Consider the following 18,192-nt stretch of genomic DNA (forward strand, 5'->3'; position numbering starts at 1 on the left):
TAGTATATAATGAAAGTTATGTCAAGAAAAAAGGTTCAAGATTCCACCTTTGCTCAATCACCATAACTAGGCCTCATGACGACGGCTCAACCGCTACCACAACCACGAGGGTGGGCACCACCACCGCCACTCAACCATGACTGAAGCACACACGATACCTCCAACCTCATGATTCGATCACACAAGGCACCATAATCGTCACCACAACCTCAATTGCGACCCTGATCCCTCTCTATTATGGTGCGGTGGTGGTGGTGGTAATCGAGCCTTCGCTTGTCTAGCTTCAAGACTCAAACCATAAGGAAACAGTTGAGTGGTAAACTAATCATGAGGCATCAGATTAAAGGTGCACCAAAGATTTTGATAATCATGCTTCAAAGCCGCAAACAAATCGTTTCTTGAATATATGTAGTTATATTTATATATAATTAGATATACTTAATAACACTCTTGACTGCGGACTGCCTAACTTGAGAAAATATTCCTCTGTTTATATGATAACTTCATAACAAATGAAAAGCCCACTGGTCCCATTTATTCTATATGACAAATATATAGGAAAATGGAGGAAAACATGGAGGGAAGATCAGGAAGCGCTCTGATGTAACTGGGAAAACAGATACGCCTGCAGCCAGCTACATTTTCACTATAATAGATTTCAATTTTTTGCCACTCCAAGCCTCAGCCTGAAATCCTCCTCCATGAGAGGAAGGCCTTCACGCAACTTGACGTTCGGTTCCCATCCCAGCAACTCCTTTGCCTTTGTGATGTCTGGCTTCCTCTGGCGAGGATCGTCTGGTGTGTTTTCCACCATGCTGATCTCAACCTTAGGGTTGATAAGCTGCATGTTCAATTAATCTCCAAGTATTAGAGCTGCCACATCCAAATCTTTCATATTCTCATGATTTTTAATATAATTTTTGCTTTTATATCTCATGGTAATGTTTGGAAATTGCAGAGAAGATGGATTTAATTTGGGCCAAAGGAACCAGATATTGCTAATTAAAAAAGAAAAAAAGAGGCAAATATAGTACTCACCTCCTTCACTGTCTCAGCAAGTTCGAGCATTGTAAATTCACCTATAGTTAAGAAATTTAAGAACCAGGGTCAGGAATAGCAATAAAGTATTTTCCATATGCCTCGAAATTGGGTCTAAGCACCATAGTCCCTATTGTTATGTGATAAAGGATTCGTATAATAACCTGGATTCCCGATGTTGATGGGGCCTGTGTTGTCTCCTTCCATGAGTCGAACAAGTCCATCAACCTTTAAAATTTGGAAAGTAAAAATAAAAATAGTGTATAAGGAATATTTCTAACACCAAGATGAGTAGTTGAGAAAATTGTATGGAACTCTCCAATGCAAATAAATGAACTCTTGCATACCATGTCAGACACGTAACAAAAACTCCGAGTTTGTGTTCCAGGAGCTTGAACAGTCAAGGATTCACCACTGCATGGATGGCCAAGCATAAGGAAATTGTTGCAACCAAATTAAAAAAAGAATCAACTCATCTCACTCCATTCAAGGACGTGCTTCTTTTGGTAGGCTTGCTTTACTTATTTTATTGGCAGTGAGGGTAGAGAAGCAGCTAAAATAATGGGTAAAGCATGTAGAAAATAATAAAATGCTAGTTTTCAAAATAATAAAGATTACCGAATTGCTTGAGCAATGAAATTGCTGACAACACGCCCGTCATCAATATTCATTCGGGGTCCATAAGTATTGAATATCCTGGCAATCCGTATCTCTGTTATAGGATCACCATTTCAAAATAAAGTGAGAGTGCATTGGAAAGTAGAGTTTCAGATAGAGAGAGGGAGGGGAAGGGAGTGAACAATTTTACACATCCCATCAGTGACTGAGTGAATGTGTGTAGGTGTGGGGGTGTCTGTGTGTTGGGTGTATGGATCAGAGAGAGGGAGCCCAATTTTACCTATTCCATGCTGCCTGTGATAATCAAACATCAGAGTTTCAGCCACTCGCTTTCCCTCATCATAGCAACTCCTGACTCCTGTAATATATATAACGGAAGGCATATAGAATCATAGTTAGAGAAAAGGTCTTTTTTCCTACATAAAATTAACAGAGCCGCCAAAAATGTCAGTCTGCTAAGATATCCATGCATAACAAGTTTTAACAAAAACCCATGAATACATTTTCACATGAAAAATAACTCTGCTCTGCTTGCCATAATAATCTCAAGTTACACAAGAATATGACAGCAAATATACCTATCGGATTGACATTGCCCCAGTAGCTCTCTTCCTGTGGATGCACAAGAGGATCACCATACACCTCTGAAGTTGATGTGAGCAAAATCCTGTAGCCATTATTACATGCTATAAGTAAGACCAGAATTATGTTTATAAACAAAATGCAACAAAGAGACGGGCAAGTAGTTTCCAACCTGGCTCCAACTCTCTTGGCAAGCCCCAACATGTTCAAGGTGCCAATCACATTTGTCTTTATTGTCTGTTAAGTATTGCATGATTTACAAGGAAAACCATCATTAATGTCCAAAGCATACTCAGGGAAAAACATATAATTGATTACTCATTAAGAAATTAGAAGAGATAAAATGGGCATGAAAGCTATATTTCTCTAACGGAGGATTAAGGGCCTCTAGCTACTGTCATCTCAGCTTTCACAGTTAACAAAAACAGGAATATATCAATTCTTTTACTCCATGTTTGGTTCTTGAAAATTTTGGGGGAAAGAAAATAGTAAGCAAAATAGAAAATATTTAAAGTTAATAAATTACTTTTAAATGCTTCTTTAAGTTTAATGGTAAGGAGATAAAATATACACACCTTCACAGGATTGTATTTGTAGAAAATTGGTGATGCAGGACAAGCAAGATGGTATATTTGATCAACCTCAATCAACAATGGCTCAGTAACATCTGGATGAATAGAAATAACAAGAGATAATATGTGAAAAACAAATAAAAAAATTGATAAAAAGCAAAAAATAAAAAGGGATAAGATGATAGAAAGCATGATTTACAGAGAACGAAATAACACTTTGGACAATCAGATAAGTATTTTAATAACACAACGAATCCAGAAGCAAATAACTCCATAGTTGCTTATATGTTATATCATGCAACCTGCAGTAAATGTCAGTTTGTTTTCATACCATTTTCCCAACAAATTTAAGACCAGGTGAACATTGGGATCATCACCAATATGGGATGAGTATTGTCCACATTTCGATTTGTCATCCATGGGTCCAACCATTTTCAAGGTTTTTATTTAGAATATTTCTAGCCATCCATCACTTTCCCTGTTTCCTTTTTCCCCTCTCTTTCTTTCTTTTTTCTTTTTTTCTTTTTTCCTTTTGATAGGTAATTTTTGTCCCTATTGGGACTTGAACCTGGAACCTCCCACAAAATTTTTCCCTGTTTCCTCTACCACTTTTTCCCCTTCTCTTTTGAAGAAAAGCATCCCTTCAGATCATTTGAAAATGAGTTTCCGATTAAAAATAAGCATCAACATATCATGCTGCAGAGACAAAAATTGTCTACTAAGTTCAAGGAGATCTGCAAAAGACAAAACTTAGACATTTGCAAATTCCATTGTTTGCAGCATCGCTACAGTGATGAAAAGAAAAGCACCACAATAAATGTGACATGAACCCATCCAGCAAATAAAGAACTTGACAAGGAAAGGCGTTTAACAGTCCTGATTGTGTCCACCTTGTAATGACAAAGCAAATGAGAATAATACCATGACGAATAAGCTCAAATCTTGGATGACCAATCCATTTCCTCAGGTTATCTTTAGATCCAGTGAAGTAGTTATCAGCAACAATCACCTAAGCAAAAAGAAAGCATGTCAAATATAAGCACCCAAGGATACATTGTAACATGACAGACAGACGCATTGGTCAAAATTTTCTTTTTGGTGGTATAATCATACACAGATATTTATACTATAAAATTCTGTATGTCTTAATTTTTTTGGAGCCAAAGAAAATCAACTACCAATTGCAGCATCTGTGATATCACTACTTTCGTGCACCAAAGAATGACACAGTAGAAAATTAGGCATACCTCATTCTTCTCATTCTGCATCAATTTGTCTACAAGGTGAGAGCCAATGAATCCAGCCCCTCCCGTAACCAAAATTCTCATATTGGACTGTCATCCACAAAAAAACCATTTCAGACTATAAAATTCTAACAATGACTATTTCAGGAAGGGAAAAAAACACCTTGTTCTTCAAATAAACAAATTCAGATCTACCAAACAATGTGAAAAGTCAGATCTTCACTCGCGGCTAGATATTAACAGCAATGCATGACTTAAAAGACAGAAATTATACCAAAGATCTGACATTCAACTTCCCCATCTCAAAGATCTCCTAAGCCAGAATTCAATAAGAATTTATAATGGCAGCAACCAAGTCATCCCACCCAAAGTTTCTTATTTCCCATTTTGACTAATAGTGGGGATCGAATTTTTTCAACCAAGTCATTCAGTTGAAAAATCCCGCGTAGTGTATAACGATTAATCACGACAAATCAAGACTTCATCTATCCAAACCAAAGCAAAATCGATTCAATTTCTTGAGAGAAAAAACTTCTCATAATTAAATAATTCTCTTGCATGTCATAGCAAATAACCAGGAAAGTAACAACCACTGCAAAAGACAGAATCTTTAACACAAAGGTCCGCACAATTCACCTGGAAAAACTTAGAATTTCGCAGAGGAGACGGCGTCGGTGGCGGCTTCGTTACTGAATTGTGATCCCCATTGGAAACTTCCTTCGCCATTGAACTCTATTTCAATCCGAACAAAACAAATCAAAACCCTAAATTCACAATCAAATCAAATCAAACCAAACACTCACACAAACGCCCAATTTTATTATTATCATTTTTTTAGAAAAGAAACACACTTTTTCAAAGATCAACCACAAATCAAGCTCAGATCGCCTTGCTACTCCAAAGACCTCCCAAAAAATTATCAAAAAACAACACTTAATACAAAAGTTTCAACTCCAAACTTCAATCTTTATATGAAAATTCCGCCACCAAATTGTACCAACCGGAGAGAGAAGACGAGAAATGAACGAAGAAAATAGCAATGATGAAGCTTGCAGAGCACGAAAAGTGGCCGAGAGACAGAGAAAGAGAGAGAAGTACCACCCTCTTCCGTAACGATTATCACGCGTAGCGCCTTCAGATCTAAGGCTTGGAACTGAGCCTTTTATACTACTTCCCATCAACTTCCCCACGTAACCATTACGTTTGAATTTTTTATCTTATCCTTTTAAACAAATTTAGTACTTTTTTATTCATGTATTGTTATAACTTGTTTCTCTTTAATAAATTTAATTGATTAAAAATTTTAAATATGCTGACTGTACCATTCACCGAAACAACGTTCGTGTCTGTGTCGGGTTGGAGTCAGAAGGAGACTCCCAATGAGAGGGTGCCGCGCCACTTAGATTAGGTGTGAGGCAGAGCACAACACGTTGGATACAGCTCAGATTCTACGGATGGGATTCGCCGGAGTTATCTGCTGAGTCAGATACATGTAATACAGCGTACTTTTATTGATGTGGATAAAACTATATTTGTTAAAATTAGCTATCCTTATTAATATCCTAAAAATAATTCATGACTAATTCAAATACAATTAAATTAAAAATTAATTACTACGAATAAAAATCAATTTTATTAAAAATTAGATTTTATTTTTTTAATAATAATTTTTTTTATTTCTATTCTCATTTTAAAAAACAATTCGAAAAATAGAATTAATTTCTTAATTCCAAAAATTCCTTTTAAGGATTCATATTTTTAGTCAAAATTTATTCCTATATTCTTGCCTAACTTCATAGGAATATTCTATAAAAATATTAATTTTTTTTTTAAATTTGACACTTTTTATATTTTTTTCAACAATGGTAGTAACATTTTTTTGAAATTTTATTTTAATTCGAAAATATCAAAGAGTTAGAAATTGGCTAGAAAAATTGAGACACATGTCAATACTTTTTTCAAGATTTATGACCTCAATTTTCAAAAAAAAATATTGCAAAAAAGGGGTGATGGATGAAATGGAATTGATTTTGGTTTTTTTATTTGAAAAATATTTTCAAAGCTATAGTAGTTTTAGCCACGTATGAAAAGAATTCTCATATAATAAAGAAAAACCACATAAAAAAAATTGTAAACAAAAATCATCCCTTAAAGACATGATTTGTAAAAAGTTTGAGAAATTTTTTTAGTCTGATTAATTTTTTTACGTAACACAAAAATTGTCTCTTTAAGGGACAATTTCTAAACTATATAAGGGAAGATGTGTATTCAAGATAAGATTTCTTTAAAAATAAAATTGAAATCATGATCATTTTAGGGTGATTATGGTAGGTTTGTTTAATTAATTTTCTAACAAAGATTAACATATTTTGTATAAAAAAATTTCTATAGAAAATATGACACATCAATTATTTTCTCAAAAAAAAATTATATAATTTTAAATTATATATTTATAATAAAATTTTAAATATTATTAAGAAAAATTATGATTTATGACTAGTTATACTATTATAGTAGAAAATGAGTTTAAGATCCACATGTTTAATATAATTGATGTTAAGGACATGAAATATGAAAGACAAAAGCAAATTTGGAGAAAATCAAGAAAATGAAAGACAAAAGTAAATTTGGAGAAAATTAAGAAAGTGAATGTGTTTATGGACATTATCCTTATAATTTTTTAACTTTTATATATTTTTTTTCCCTTTTTCTTTACTTTCCCTTTTTTATATCTAAGTGTCACATTTATATCACCTTTTTATTTTTATTTTCTAAAAAACATTTTAATATATATATATTTTTGTTAAAAAAAAATTGAAAAAAGAAAGCACAATACTTTCAACGACCCAACTAGAACATTGGTTTTTTTTTTTTTTTTTAGGATAACAACTTTCATATTAGTTCATTAAGAATAATTAGAAGCTTTTTGAAGATGACACATAGGATAAAAATAAAATAGTTTTCCCTTCTCATTTTGGTTGACACAAATTTAATATTATAGATCCTAACTTAGAGGGTGTGTTTGTTTTATTTATTTATTTATAATTTTTTGCTGAAAGTAATTTATTTTCAAACTTTAAATTATTTATTTTTCTATTTTTTTATGATTAATTATAATTTTTTTAATGAATAAAAAAATCAAAATATTTAATTTTTTTTTTTAAAAAAATAATATGTAAGTTTTTCGATACTTTTAATACTTAAGAGAAATAAAATATTATAAAAATAAACAACTTAATATACAATACTATTAAATATTATTTATTTAAAAAAAAACAAACAAACAAACACTGCCTTATTAAAACTCTAACTCTAACTATCAAAACAATACCTTAAATCAACCTTGATCCCCAAAAGTGTTTGATATCAAGTTATTATATTAAAATTGACACCTTCGAGAAAATGGTATGAAAGATCATCTAGTGATAAATACTCAGAATGAATATTCTTTTTGAACAATAATAAGAGAATCATTCTCCTCAAGTATACTGTATACATAATGCCACATTTATTAAGAAATAGAGTAAAAAATCTCATTAGGAGATGTCATATCATTGGACGGTTATTCCTCCTCCTATGGTTATGCCCGTTTTTGTAGAACAAAATCATCAACCCTCTTCTACCGCTCTAAATATTTCCAGGGGGCAGATTCTTGAGAACGCTCACCCCTTCACTAGAAACGACTTATGCTACCCCACGCCAAGTAGCGGCGGGGCATCCATCGACACGGCGAGGAAGCTTAGCATAACGACTATCCCACACTTGGCTAGGTCCATTCCATGGAGTCTTGATGATCTTTGCCTGAATAACCTTCCCTTGTGCTACAGTCAATATCAGTCAATACCACCGGGTTGGGAAGAATTTTTCACTCATAAACATACATGCTACTGAGACCTTTGACAATATTTTTTTATTTAAAAAAAGTGTTTTTCGCCTTAAAAACAATTAAAACCATTTTTAAGGTAAAAAAAAAAAAAGACATTTCATAATATTTTTGAAAATTTTAAAAAACACTTAAAAGTGTTTTTTAGAGAAATAATTGAGAAGTGTTTATTTAAAAAAACACTTCAAAATTTTTTAGTTTTTTTAACAATATACTATGATAGGGATCCCTTAGCATTATATGGTACAGTGGCATGCTAAAATTTGACACTTTTATTTTAACATTTTGTGTCGGAAATGCTCCTGTTGAAACTTTAAGTACGAGAGTTTCTCTTACGAGGAATTAGTATTTAACAATATTTATATTTTAATTTAAATTTTATTAAACATTGAAACAGTTGCTTTATTTATTGGGAGCTCCATTCTCAACTATTTGCCTAAATTTTAAGATGGAAACATTCAACACATGACATGATATAAGCTTTTTGTAGGAGGATTAAGGAATAAAATTGATGGGTTAAACTATTAGGGAGAATTATGTTTTGGGGGTAGATGAGCCCCCAAATTAATAAAAGGTCCGTGTAACTTTTCAAATTGAGCCTAAGACCCAATGAAATTATAGAAATTGAGTTGAAGGATATCATCCTTCAGTATTTCCAAAAATGCCCTTTGTTGATTTTGAGAAAAAAAAAAAATATTTTTGAAAAATATTTTTATTTAATTTAATATTTTTGATTTAATTTAATATTTTAAAAAAATACTTTTATGTAATTTAATATTTTTTAAAGTACTTTTATTTAATTTGATATTTTTTAAAATAAAATTATTTAATTTAATATTTTTTTTAAAAAATTTATTTAATTTAATATTTAAAAAAAAATTAATTTAATATTTTTTTAAATACTTTAATTTAATTTAATATTTTTGAAAACTACTTTTATTTAATTTAGTATTTTTGAAAAAAAAATTATTGAAAAAATTTATTTAACTTAATTTTATAAAATATTTTATATGTGTTCTTAAAGGGTATATTTGTTCATTACTATTTCATATTATTCAACTCAATTTGAAGAGTTATATAGACCTGTTGTTAATTTGGGAGCCCATCTACCCCTAAAAGATAATTCTCCCAAACTATTAATCATCAAGAAAATTGATTACTGATAATACTAACTCAAGTTGCTTGTAAATATAGTAGGGTTGTGAAATTCTTATTCCATTGTAAATGGGGTGGTGCTTATTTTGGTACTATGCCTAAAAATGAGTGAGTGTCCCTATTTCATGGCCATATATTTTTTTCCGTTAAGGAATGAGAAATCTTTCTCTTGTTACATGAATCTAATTTTCATTTCATTCAAAAAACATAATTTTTTTTTCAACAATGTCTTTGTCATTTGATTCAATAGCCTTGCCTTAGATAAGAACAAATTTGATGAATATTGATAACTCTTGAATGGAGTATTAGAACAAAAAAATCCATTAGATAATGAAGTATTTGTTCTAAGCCATCTTTGAGGATGAATCAACAATTCAAAGTGTTTTTCTTGTGTATTCTATAAACTCGTATTTATATATAAATGTAGGAGGATTTGTGTGGGAAGTAAAAAGCCCCTTTGACATCTCTTCATTTGCAAAGAATTCTTAATGTGAAAACATAGAGACAAAAGACTGATAATCGAATAGGAAAAATGATGGATAGTATTTATAATTGAAATGTTTTTAGTGAAAATGTCTTATTTGAAAGTGTTTTTAAGAGAATTACCAATAAGTGTTTTTTTTATAAAACACTACAAGTAATTTTTCAATACTACAAGTGAGTTTCCATTTTTTAAAAATGTTTTCTAAATTTTAGTTTGTTAGATAATGATTTTGGGAAGTATTTTTAGTATAAAAAGTGTTATTGAAAAAAAAAATTAGGTGTTGATAAAATTTAAGAAACACTTTTAAAATTATGAAAAATTATTTATAGCGTTTCATAGAAAAAACATTGCATATGTGATTCTTCTAAAAACACTTCTACAGAAAACACTTCTACTAAAAAATATTTCGAGCAAAAATACTATTAAGGGCACTCTTAATCATTTGACTTAGAGTGCACTCAAGGATATTTTTACTTGAAGTGTTTTTAATTAAAGTATTTTTTTTTCTTTCTAAAAGTGTTTTTTTAAAAAAAATCACATATTAAAGTGTTTCTTCAAAAAACATCACAAGTGATTTTTCTAATACTATATGATTTTACAAATTTTAAAAAGCGTTTCCTAGATTTTTTCAATTATTTAATTTTTTTTCAAAAACACTCTCTAAATTAAAAGCACGTTAAAACATTTGAAAATAATTTATAAAATCAGTTTTCTAATTTGGAAACTTGAAGTGTTGTTAATCTGTTATTTATTTTTAAAATATTTTTTTTAAAAATAAAAAATAAAAAACATATATTTTTATTGTTTTTTCCCCCAAAACATACTACAATATTTTATCAGTCAAGTTTTGAAGTCCTCACCGCAAATTGGATAAAAAGATAAAAGAGGCCCCCGGAACCTTCTGGACCGTCTGCGAACTCTCCTGTAAGACATTTATAACCAAACGGCCCTCCTTTACGGTTTACGCCCTCTCACAGCTCCAAACACTCCGAAAACCCAGCCTCCAAATTCCTCATCCTTCATAAGTATTCCAATGTCTGAAAGCATCCGTGGCTTTCCTTTCAGGCGCATCTTCTGGGGCGCTCCAGTCTTCAGAGACTTGTCCGGATCAACGGCTCCCATGGACTGGCTAGAATCCCCAGCTGCCCACATCTTCAAATTCGATGTACCAGGTAGGAGTTTGACCTGATTTTCCTTTTCAGGAATCCCTAATTTTACCATTTCCATTTTCTTTCTGACGAGCTGATGTGGAACTGAGAGCAGGTTTGAGCAAAGACGACATAAAGGTGGAGATAGAAGATGGAAACGTGTTGCGTGTATACAGGGTGGCAGGTGGGAGAGAGGAGTCCGTGGTGAAAGACACTGTTTGGCATATAGCAGAAAGAGGGGGCGGGAGAGGAGAATTTTCTCGGGAATTCGAATTACCGGAAAATGTGAAGGTTGATCAGATAAAGGCTCAGGTGGAAAATGGTGTTCTCACCATCGTTGTTCCAAAAGATACGAGCCCCAAGGCCTCCAAAGTGAAGACCATCAACATCTCTAGCAAACTCTAAGCTTTGTATCGATGCTATTAGTTTGCGAATAAGTGGTCTTGTTACTTTTTGACTATATTCAAATAAAATTTACTATTGGGGAAATATGGTCGAAATTTTGATGATAATTTTGATTTCATATATTTGTACTAATAAAAGACCATAAGTAAGGTAGGGGGCTTGCTGTTTAGTTCCAGTAATCGAGCTAGACTCTTTGTCGACGCAAGGTGAACGACCTATTAGAAAAGGTTTCTAATTGGTTCTATATAATTTTGTAAAAACTTAACTAACATGTGGCTGTAGTTTAGTGGTAAGAATTCCACGTTGTGGCCGTGGAGACCTGGGCTCGAATCCCAGCAGCCACACATGTTTAATTTTTACCTTTTTGTTTTGGAAACCCAGCTCTATGGGTTGGGCCATATACTTGTTCATGGGCTGGGTATTGGGCCAATCTGTTACATATTTTGAAACCAATCTCGCTCGACTTGCACTTGACCGAAGCAACTACTATTTCCAGTCATTAATTTGCTGCATCCGCGTTTCTCTTTCAAGGCAAACCCATAAGTTATATGGGTTGAGTCATCTACTTGTTCATGGGCCAGGTATTGGGCCAAGCTCTTTCATATTTTCAAACCAATCTCGCTCCATTTGTACTTGACCTGAGCAACTGCTATTTCCATTCATTAATTTGCTTCATCCACGTTTCTCTTTCAAGGCAAAGTTCGCAAACCCATACCAATGCGAGTGGACGAAGAAAAACCTCTAGTGGACATAGTCGTCACACTAGGTTAAAAAGCCCAAAGCCCTCTGTCACCGAGAAATTTTAGAAGCGCTGCTACGAAGAAAGACGTTGAAATCGTGGTTGACCTGCTTCTCCTTTGTCGTGTCGCATCTGATCTAAGAAGAAGGTACGTGATCTCTCTTCCTCATGGTTTTCTTTTTTCTCGTAGAGATTGTTCTTTTCGTTATAAAAGCAGATCCGATATGTTCCCATATGATCCATGGTTGTGAAGCCTTATTTCTGTTGAATCCTGTGTTTTTTCTTTTTCTTAATGTATAAGCTTAAAAAAGAAACCCTAGTTTTTTGTCCTCTGTCCTCTCTTAGAGATCGAGGGCGAGAATTTGAATTTCTTCTGGTTGACTATTAGGAATTAGAATGCATGTGATCGCATAGCGGAGTGGATATCGCGTTAGACTCCGAATCTAAAGGTCGTGGGTTCGAATCCCACTGCGATCGTCTTATTTTTCCACCTCAACTACATAATTTCAGTAGAATTTTTAGTTTTTTTTGTGTGTTGGTGCGCTAAATGCTTAATTTTAATAGCTCTATACTTCTATTAGAACTTTTGGATCTTAATTTATATTTCCAAATAGTTTGTGGAATTTACAGATTTTTTTGCATACCGTGCGCTAAATTTTGAACTGAAATAATTGAAGCTAGTTCAAAATACGCTTTATCGCAGAAGTGAAATTCGTGTTTGTGTTTCTTTGTACAAGATGGGCCAAAAGAGAGTAGAGTTAGATTGATCAATTATGTATGGCTCATTGAAAGATGTTGAAGGCAAAGTCGAAATTTTCTTTCAGTCAGGTGTTTAAAGTGTTGTTGGTTGCAGATATAGATAGTTTTTTTTTATAGGATGGGACTCAGGAGGAGTTCATGTTAGAAGTAGTATGCCATTCTTAGATAGAATCTTTGAATGTAATTGGTAAGAAGATGAAATGTGTCCCCTTCTTAGGTGACTTGTGCCGACAATTAAGGTATTGTCAATGTGTTATGATGAAAGGATATATCATGTAGTTTGAAAAATTCAATGAAGTGAAGAAATTTAAATGACAGAAACTGAAATAATGGTCGTGTTTCTATTTATACACTGATTAGCACATATCTGATTACAGTGTCAGCTAACTAGTGGTGTCTTGTATTGGTTCTGTGTAGAGATGTTTACACAGATGGCCTTAGCTAATTAAGTGGTGGACTCTTTGGCTAAAAAAAGGAGCAAAGAATTTCATACCTTTTGTTGGGGATTATTTGCCTTTTTGAACAGTAATTAGTGTTTGTTCAAGGTGTTGCTTCATTTTTTTGCAACCTTTTTTGGTTGTCGAGTTTGTAAGGCTCCCTGTTAAGGAGTTCCGTCTCGTGTCTTCATCAGAGTTGTATATTGTGTAAGGACATCTTGTCCTTCATCTTTTTAGTTAATAGAAAAGATCTAGTATGCTTTTTTATCCAATTATTAAAAAAAAAAAAGCACATCTCATAAATCTTGGTGGAATAACAGACTAAATATGTACACTGTTGCTAGTTTAGGCAAGTTTCCCAGTGTGAATAGCCATTTTGAATCATCTTTTGTACATTTTGGGCAGTGGGTATGATCGCTATGCATTTTGTAAGATAATTTTCACAATCATGAGAATTAATTCTAGTTACGTCAATAGGCTCATAACATTGTGAATGATCTGGATGGATCGTTCTAGTGTTCCATAAAAATCACATACTCCAGCCAAAGGGGAATGAAATGGACTTCATATCTGGCAGAGTTGCATTAAGCTTATTATATGGATGTGGGATTTCTTATCTGCTTTGAGCTCTCAATATTGTTGAGGTTTTGATACAAGACACCACAGATAACCCTGAGGGGTAGCTTAGTTGGTCCGGTCTTGGGTTTGCTCCTCAATGGTCACCAATTCAAGTCCCCTCAGGGCCATTGGAGGTTTACCCGGTTGTTAACTTCAGGGTCCCGTAGGATTAATCGAGATGCGCGTAAGCTGGTCCGGACATCCACGGTTATAAAAAAAAAAAAAAAAAAAAAATACAAGACACCACAGATTGAAAATACTGTTTTGTATTGACCCGGGTACAGATACATCTACATCTGTTTGGAATTTGTGTTTTGCTTTCTGCAAAGACCCTTGTTAAAAATTGAGTCAATGTGATTGCTTTTTTACTGTGGTATAATTTAGAGGGAACATATTTGTGGTTTTGCAGATGATTGATGATCAAGACCTGGGGTTTTTTGCCAATTTTCTTGGCATTTTTATATTTGTACTGGTGATTGCTTACCATTACGTGATCGCAGACCCAAAATATGAAGGCAACTGAAAACCACATGCTGTATGCCCGCACTCTCAGGATTAAATGAAACTCATAGATATCAGTTTTGTTAGCATAATCATTGTGGAAACTTAATGTAGTTAAATATTTGGTTTTGGATTTCATTTTTCCACTCAATCTGGCTTTGGTTTTTGCTAATTTTCTATACCCAAGCTTTTCAAAGGTGGTGTTTGGAGTCAGATTCAAGGAAGAAATGGGTTCTATAGCCACTTGCCTAAAGGTTATATTATGGGCAAACCCTTTTCAAGGGATGCTGCCTACTTTTATGAGCCATTGCTATGATTTTAATAAAACTAATTGGTGAAATTCTTGCCTGCCACACTGCCAGTTTGGGAGTGATTCTCCAGCTTGTAAAGCACTTTCAGCTCTGGTTTTGTTGTTAGCACTTGTATCAAAAAATCATGGTTAGTATTTTATTAAAACCAGTGGTTGGATATGAACTAAACATTTTTTTTTTTTTGACAGTGTTTGTAATAAACAGAAGAAAAAAAAAGGTATAATTTTTGGAAAAAAAAAACAACTATTAATCACTTTCAGAGATTTTTCAAAAATTCAAATTAATTTTTAGAAGTTTGTCATCTTTGATCATTCCTTAGTAGACTTGAAATCATGTATATTGCTATTGGAAAACATGACTCTGAAAGTGTGTTTAGAAGTGTTTTTTAAAAGCATTTTTGACAGAATCATTTATCAAATATAAATATTATAAATGATTTTTTTTTTCAACATTTTAAAATTACTTCTTAAATTTTACCCAACAATTTTTCTCCAAAAGTGTTTTCACCATAAGTGGGACTAGTATCATGGCTTTCAAGCCCAACTAACTTCAGCCCACAAGCTACACCTGTGGGCTTCGAGGCCCACTGGACATGATCGACGGCGAAGATCACCCGAACGGGTGATTGATTCTGTGTCGACAAATATGGTTTCTGGGCCCATCGTGATGGCTTTCACTGCCTGGTTCTTGGGCCATGGCCTACAAGATTCTCTCAGGTGATAGGGAGGGAGAAACCCAGTGGGGTATAAGATGTCATTTTGCATCAGAGGGGGAGCAAATCTGCTTTTGGACGTATATTTATCAAGAGATGAGGATGGAACATTTGGTGAGAGATCAGATCATCATACAATCAACTTAGGGCCCCACAATAGATATCAAAATCAAATCATCAATAGCTGCTTAGATGGCTTCATTAATATTAATTTAATCGTAATTAGTGAGCAATACACATGATTAGGAATAATAAAAAGAATACACACAGAGCGAGCTCCCTCTCATCTCATATCATATGCACAGAACATTCAAACCTAAGTCACTGTCTCACTGTCACACTGACACCCAACGCCAAATGATGCAAATTCCAAACACAGGGGTACAAAGAGGTACATAGCAAAAGAAATACACCCTCCCGCATCCAAATATTCCTCCATTCTTCCTCTCCCTCTCCTCAATTTCTAAATATGAAAACGAGAGCCGTTGATTATAAAACAGACGACTCGGAAGCCCGATAGCAGGGACGAAAACCCTAAGAACAGAAACCCACCGTATCCCAAGGCGATGGCGATGTCCGACTGCACGCAGAACGCGTTATCATCCGTACACGTCTCCGTCCGCTTCAGTGTCCTGGCCAGCGCCGTCCCCGCTGCATCCGCCGACAGCAACAGGTACGCGAACACCTACAGGATCACACCCCTCACATTTGCTTCAAAAATTCTAGAGAGTGAGTGAGAGCAGGAAAGAGAGAGAGAGAGAGTTGGCACCTGATCATGGCTGAAATCGAACCAGACCTGTAGGATTTCTGGAAACACTGTGGCTCCTTTTGAAATCTCCCAAACAGAGGCGCCCATTTCGAACAATGAGTACAGGGCGACTATGGCATTTGCAACAACAACGAATCTGTAAAGATTTTGGATTTATTTTTCTAATTCAAAATTCAATCTATGCAAAGCATAAGCCCTAAGGCTCCGGTTGGTCGGCGAGAAAATTATAATATTTCGTCCTGAGCATCCAAACAGAGAATAGAATTAGGGAAAAACGTACCTGAAAGCGTCAAAATCGTACCAATGGGGAGAATTGGAGCCGCGGGAGTTGGTGAGCATGAAAACGAAGGCAGCGAGGGAGAAGCAGAAGGAAGCGAGTCGGAAAACGAGGATCACGGTGTTGAAACGGCGGAGCTTCTGAGCGGAGACGGTGGAGTGGAAGTGGTGAGGAGGGATTCGAGGATGGGGAGATGGAGTTTCGCCGTTGCGGAGGGACTGTGGGGATCGCATGGTTGTAGAGAGAGGAAGAGGGCGTGGTGAGAATGAGAAGTCATGAGAGAATAATCTGGAAGAAAAAAGGGGTGGGAAAACACTTTATCAGGTGGAAAAAATGCTTGATTTTTAAGGGTTTGCGTTTGGTTTCAGGATTAAAGTCACGGGGAATGGCGAGAGTTCCATGAGTTTGAGAGAGAGAAAGAAGAAGGAAATGAGAAAGAAAGTGAGAAAAGGAATTGAGAGGGCGAAAGAGAAAAAGAGCAGAGACAGCAGCCAGACAGCAAGCAGGAAGAGTGTGGTAAGTTAAGGTGCCTTTCTCTTTCCCTTTTCTCTCTCTTTCTTTTTTTCTTTTTTTGTCTTTTTTCTTTTTTTCCTTTTTTTAAACAAAAAGTTATGAGCCTGTTCGTCCTTCCTTCCGTCCCTCCATCCGTCCTGCATGCGCCCCGCCCCTCTTCTTTGATTCGTATTCTTTATTTGCTAAAATCCATGTTTATGCATTTTATTTCTTAGAAAAATTAAGTCTCCAATACACTTTTTTTTCTAAATAATTTTTTTTTATATACAACTATAAATAAATATCTTATTTTTTAAAATTTAAGATGATATATTTCTAAAAGAAGTATTCCATAATACTTAATACTTAATTAATTTTAAGGAATACTTTTATTTATTAAATACTTATATAAAAATATTACTTTGAATGTTAAAAGGGACTTTGATTAGACGTAGACAACACCGAGCTAGTCAGAAAAGAGATTTGAGATTAAGAATAATTTAATTATTTTGTATTAATAATTTAAATTATCATATTAAATTATTTTAATGATTTTAATTAAGTTATTGAGCCATTAAATTAATTTATTATTAAAAAAATAATTAATAAAATTTAATACTTATTATTTAATTAATTAAATTAATTTTAATTTAAATTATTTTTCAAGTAAAATTAACTTAAAATTAAGAACATACAAATTTTCACATTTATCCTTATCAATTAATATTTTAAATTTCATTAATTTTAAACAATAAATTTATTTGATCAATATCATATTTAAAGTATTATAAATGCATCGAATAATTATAAAAATATTTCTTATAAAAAGTATATAAATATGAAGTTTGTAAAATATATTCTCATTAAATAGAGATGGGAAATTTAACTTAATACTTAAATTTATTTTTGATTTTGATTTTTTATATTTAGTTATTTTATCAAATATATTTAATTTATTTAATAATTTAACTTAATTTATTAAATTATATTCAAATCATTAAATTGATTTATAAATCATTCTATTTTTTTTTAGGTATTATTTGACTTTTGAATAAATCTAAATAAAATTTAATGTCATCAACTATTGTTTGTTTTTATCAATATCGATAAATCTTTTTATTTTTATACATTAAAATATAAAATTAATTATTCTATATATTTATTTTAATTTAAAAATTAATTATTTTTTTTAAAAATAATTAGACATATTTTCACATATCTTAAAATTTGAGTTATATAATTTGTTTTTAAGATAGAAGTTATACAAAATTTTCAAAAAAAAAATTGATTTTGTTTTATCTAAAATATTTCATTATTAACAAATTTAAAGATTGAAAAAAAAATTTTCATTTAAATAAAAGTAAAAATTATCTTTAAAAAAGTAATAAATTTAAAAACAAATATATTTAAAAATAATTGAAATTTTAAAACAAATTACTTTAACACTA

The 18,192-nt window shown here is 32.8% G+C and overlaps 3 protein-coding genes and 2 non-coding genes across 7 annotated transcripts; 3 read left to right on the plus strand and 2 right to left on the minus strand.

Annotated features, from left to right (window-relative positions):
- Nucleotides 1–394: 394 nt before the first annotated feature.
- Nucleotides 395–5,247, minus strand: LOC100249678 (UDP-glucuronic acid decarboxylase 5). Of its 3 annotated transcripts, XM_019224414.2 has the most exons (14): nucleotides 5,056–5,247; nucleotides 4,906–4,959; nucleotides 4,691–4,786; nucleotides 4,058–4,144; nucleotides 3,732–3,819; nucleotides 2,814–2,905; nucleotides 2,411–2,475; nucleotides 2,235–2,323; nucleotides 1,937–2,014; nucleotides 1,657–1,750; nucleotides 1,386–1,452; nucleotides 1,203–1,266; nucleotides 1,039–1,079; nucleotides 395–841 (listed from the first exon to the last, which is right to left on the minus strand). In XM_019224414.2, the coding sequence occupies exons 1-14, from the start codon at nucleotides 5,230–5,232 to the stop codon at nucleotides 659–661; spliced, it is 1,275 nt and encodes a 424-aa protein (XP_019079959.2). In that variant the 5' UTR covers nucleotides 5,233–5,247; the 3' UTR covers nucleotides 395–658. The 3 variants fall into 3 exon arrangements, with proteins under 3 accessions (XP_019079959.2, XP_010658590.2, XP_059598238.1); XM_010660288.3 differs by lacking the exon at nucleotides 4,906–4,959; XM_059742255.1 differs by lacking the exon at nucleotides 4,906–4,959 and having other exon boundaries at nucleotides 4,691–4,796; nucleotides 5,055–5,170.
- A 5,167-nt stretch (nucleotides 5,248–10,414) lies between these two features.
- Nucleotides 10,415–11,213, plus strand: LOC100254799 (15.7 kDa heat shock protein, peroxisomal-like). Its single transcript, XM_002283824.4, has 2 exons — nucleotides 10,415–10,748; nucleotides 10,840–11,213. Exons 1-2 carry the CDS (start codon nucleotides 10,610–10,612, stop codon nucleotides 11,127–11,129), a joined length of 429 nt encoding a protein of 142 aa, XP_002283860.1. The 5' UTR covers nucleotides 10,415–10,609; the 3' UTR covers nucleotides 11,130–11,213.
- A 188-nt stretch (nucleotides 11,214–11,401) lies between these two features.
- TRNAH-GUG (transfer RNA histidin (anticodon GUG)) lies at nucleotides 11,402–11,473 on the plus strand. The gene has a single exon. It is a non-coding gene; the product is annotated as a tRNA-His (tRNA).
- A 799-nt stretch (nucleotides 11,474–12,272) lies between these two features.
- Nucleotides 12,273–12,345, plus strand: TRNAR-CCG (transfer RNA arginine (anticodon CCG)). Its single transcript has one exon. It is a non-coding gene; the product is annotated as a tRNA-Arg (tRNA).
- Nucleotides 12,346–15,369: 3,024 nt separating this feature from the next.
- On the minus strand, nucleotides 15,370–16,791 carry LOC100265096 (CASP-like protein 4C1). The gene is made up of 3 exons (XM_002283805.3): nucleotides 16,256–16,791; nucleotides 15,976–16,111; nucleotides 15,370–15,891 (listed from the first exon to the last, which is right to left on the minus strand). The coding sequence occupies exons 1-3, from the start codon at nucleotides 16,483–16,485 to the stop codon at nucleotides 15,670–15,672; spliced, it is 588 nt and encodes a 195-aa protein (XP_002283841.1). The 5' UTR covers nucleotides 16,486–16,791; the 3' UTR covers nucleotides 15,370–15,669.
- Between the last annotated feature and the right edge of the window lie 1,401 nt (nucleotides 16,792–18,192).

The sequence above is a fragment of the Vitis vinifera genome, chromosome 13 (assembly GCF_030704535.1).
Source record: "Vitis vinifera cultivar Pinot Noir 40024 chromosome 13, ASM3070453v1".
Lineage (NCBI taxonomy): Eukaryota > Viridiplantae > Streptophyta > Magnoliopsida > Vitales > Vitaceae > Vitis > Vitis vinifera.

Bases quoted from the DNA above. Each gene is read 5' to 3' on its own strand.
- LOC100249678 (XM_019224414.2), bottom strand. From the start codon at position 5,232: ATGGGAAGTAGTATAAAAGGCTCAGTTCCAAGCCTTAGATCTGAAGGC. The intron at 2,476-2,813 runs GTGTGTATATTT...AATACTTAACAG, and splicing joins ACAAATACAATCCTGTGAAG to ACAATAAAGACAAATGTGAT. The intron at 2,324-2,410 runs GTTGGAAACTAC...TAATGGCTACAG, and splicing joins GCCAAGAGAGTTGGAGCCAG to GATTTTGCTCACATCAACTT.
- LOC100254799 (XM_002283824.4), top strand. From the start codon at position 10,610: ATGTCTGAAAGCATCCGTGGCTTTCCTTTCAGGCGCATCTTCTGGGGC. The intron at 10,749-10,839 runs GTAGGAGTTTGA...AACTGAGAGCAG, and splicing joins CTTCAAATTCGATGTACCAG to GTTTGAGCAAAGACGACATA.
- LOC100265096 (XM_002283805.3), bottom strand. From the start codon at position 16,485: ATGCGATCCCCACAGTCCCTCCGCAACGGCGAAACTCCATCTCCCCAT. The intron at 16,112-16,255 runs GTACGTTTTTCC...AAATCTTTACAG, and splicing joins TACGATTTTGACGCTTTCAG to ATTCGTTGTTGTTGCAAATG. The intron at 15,892-15,975 runs GTGCCAACTCTC...GTGATCCTGTAG, and splicing joins TCGATTTCAGCCATGATCAG to GTGTTCGCGTACCTGTTGCT.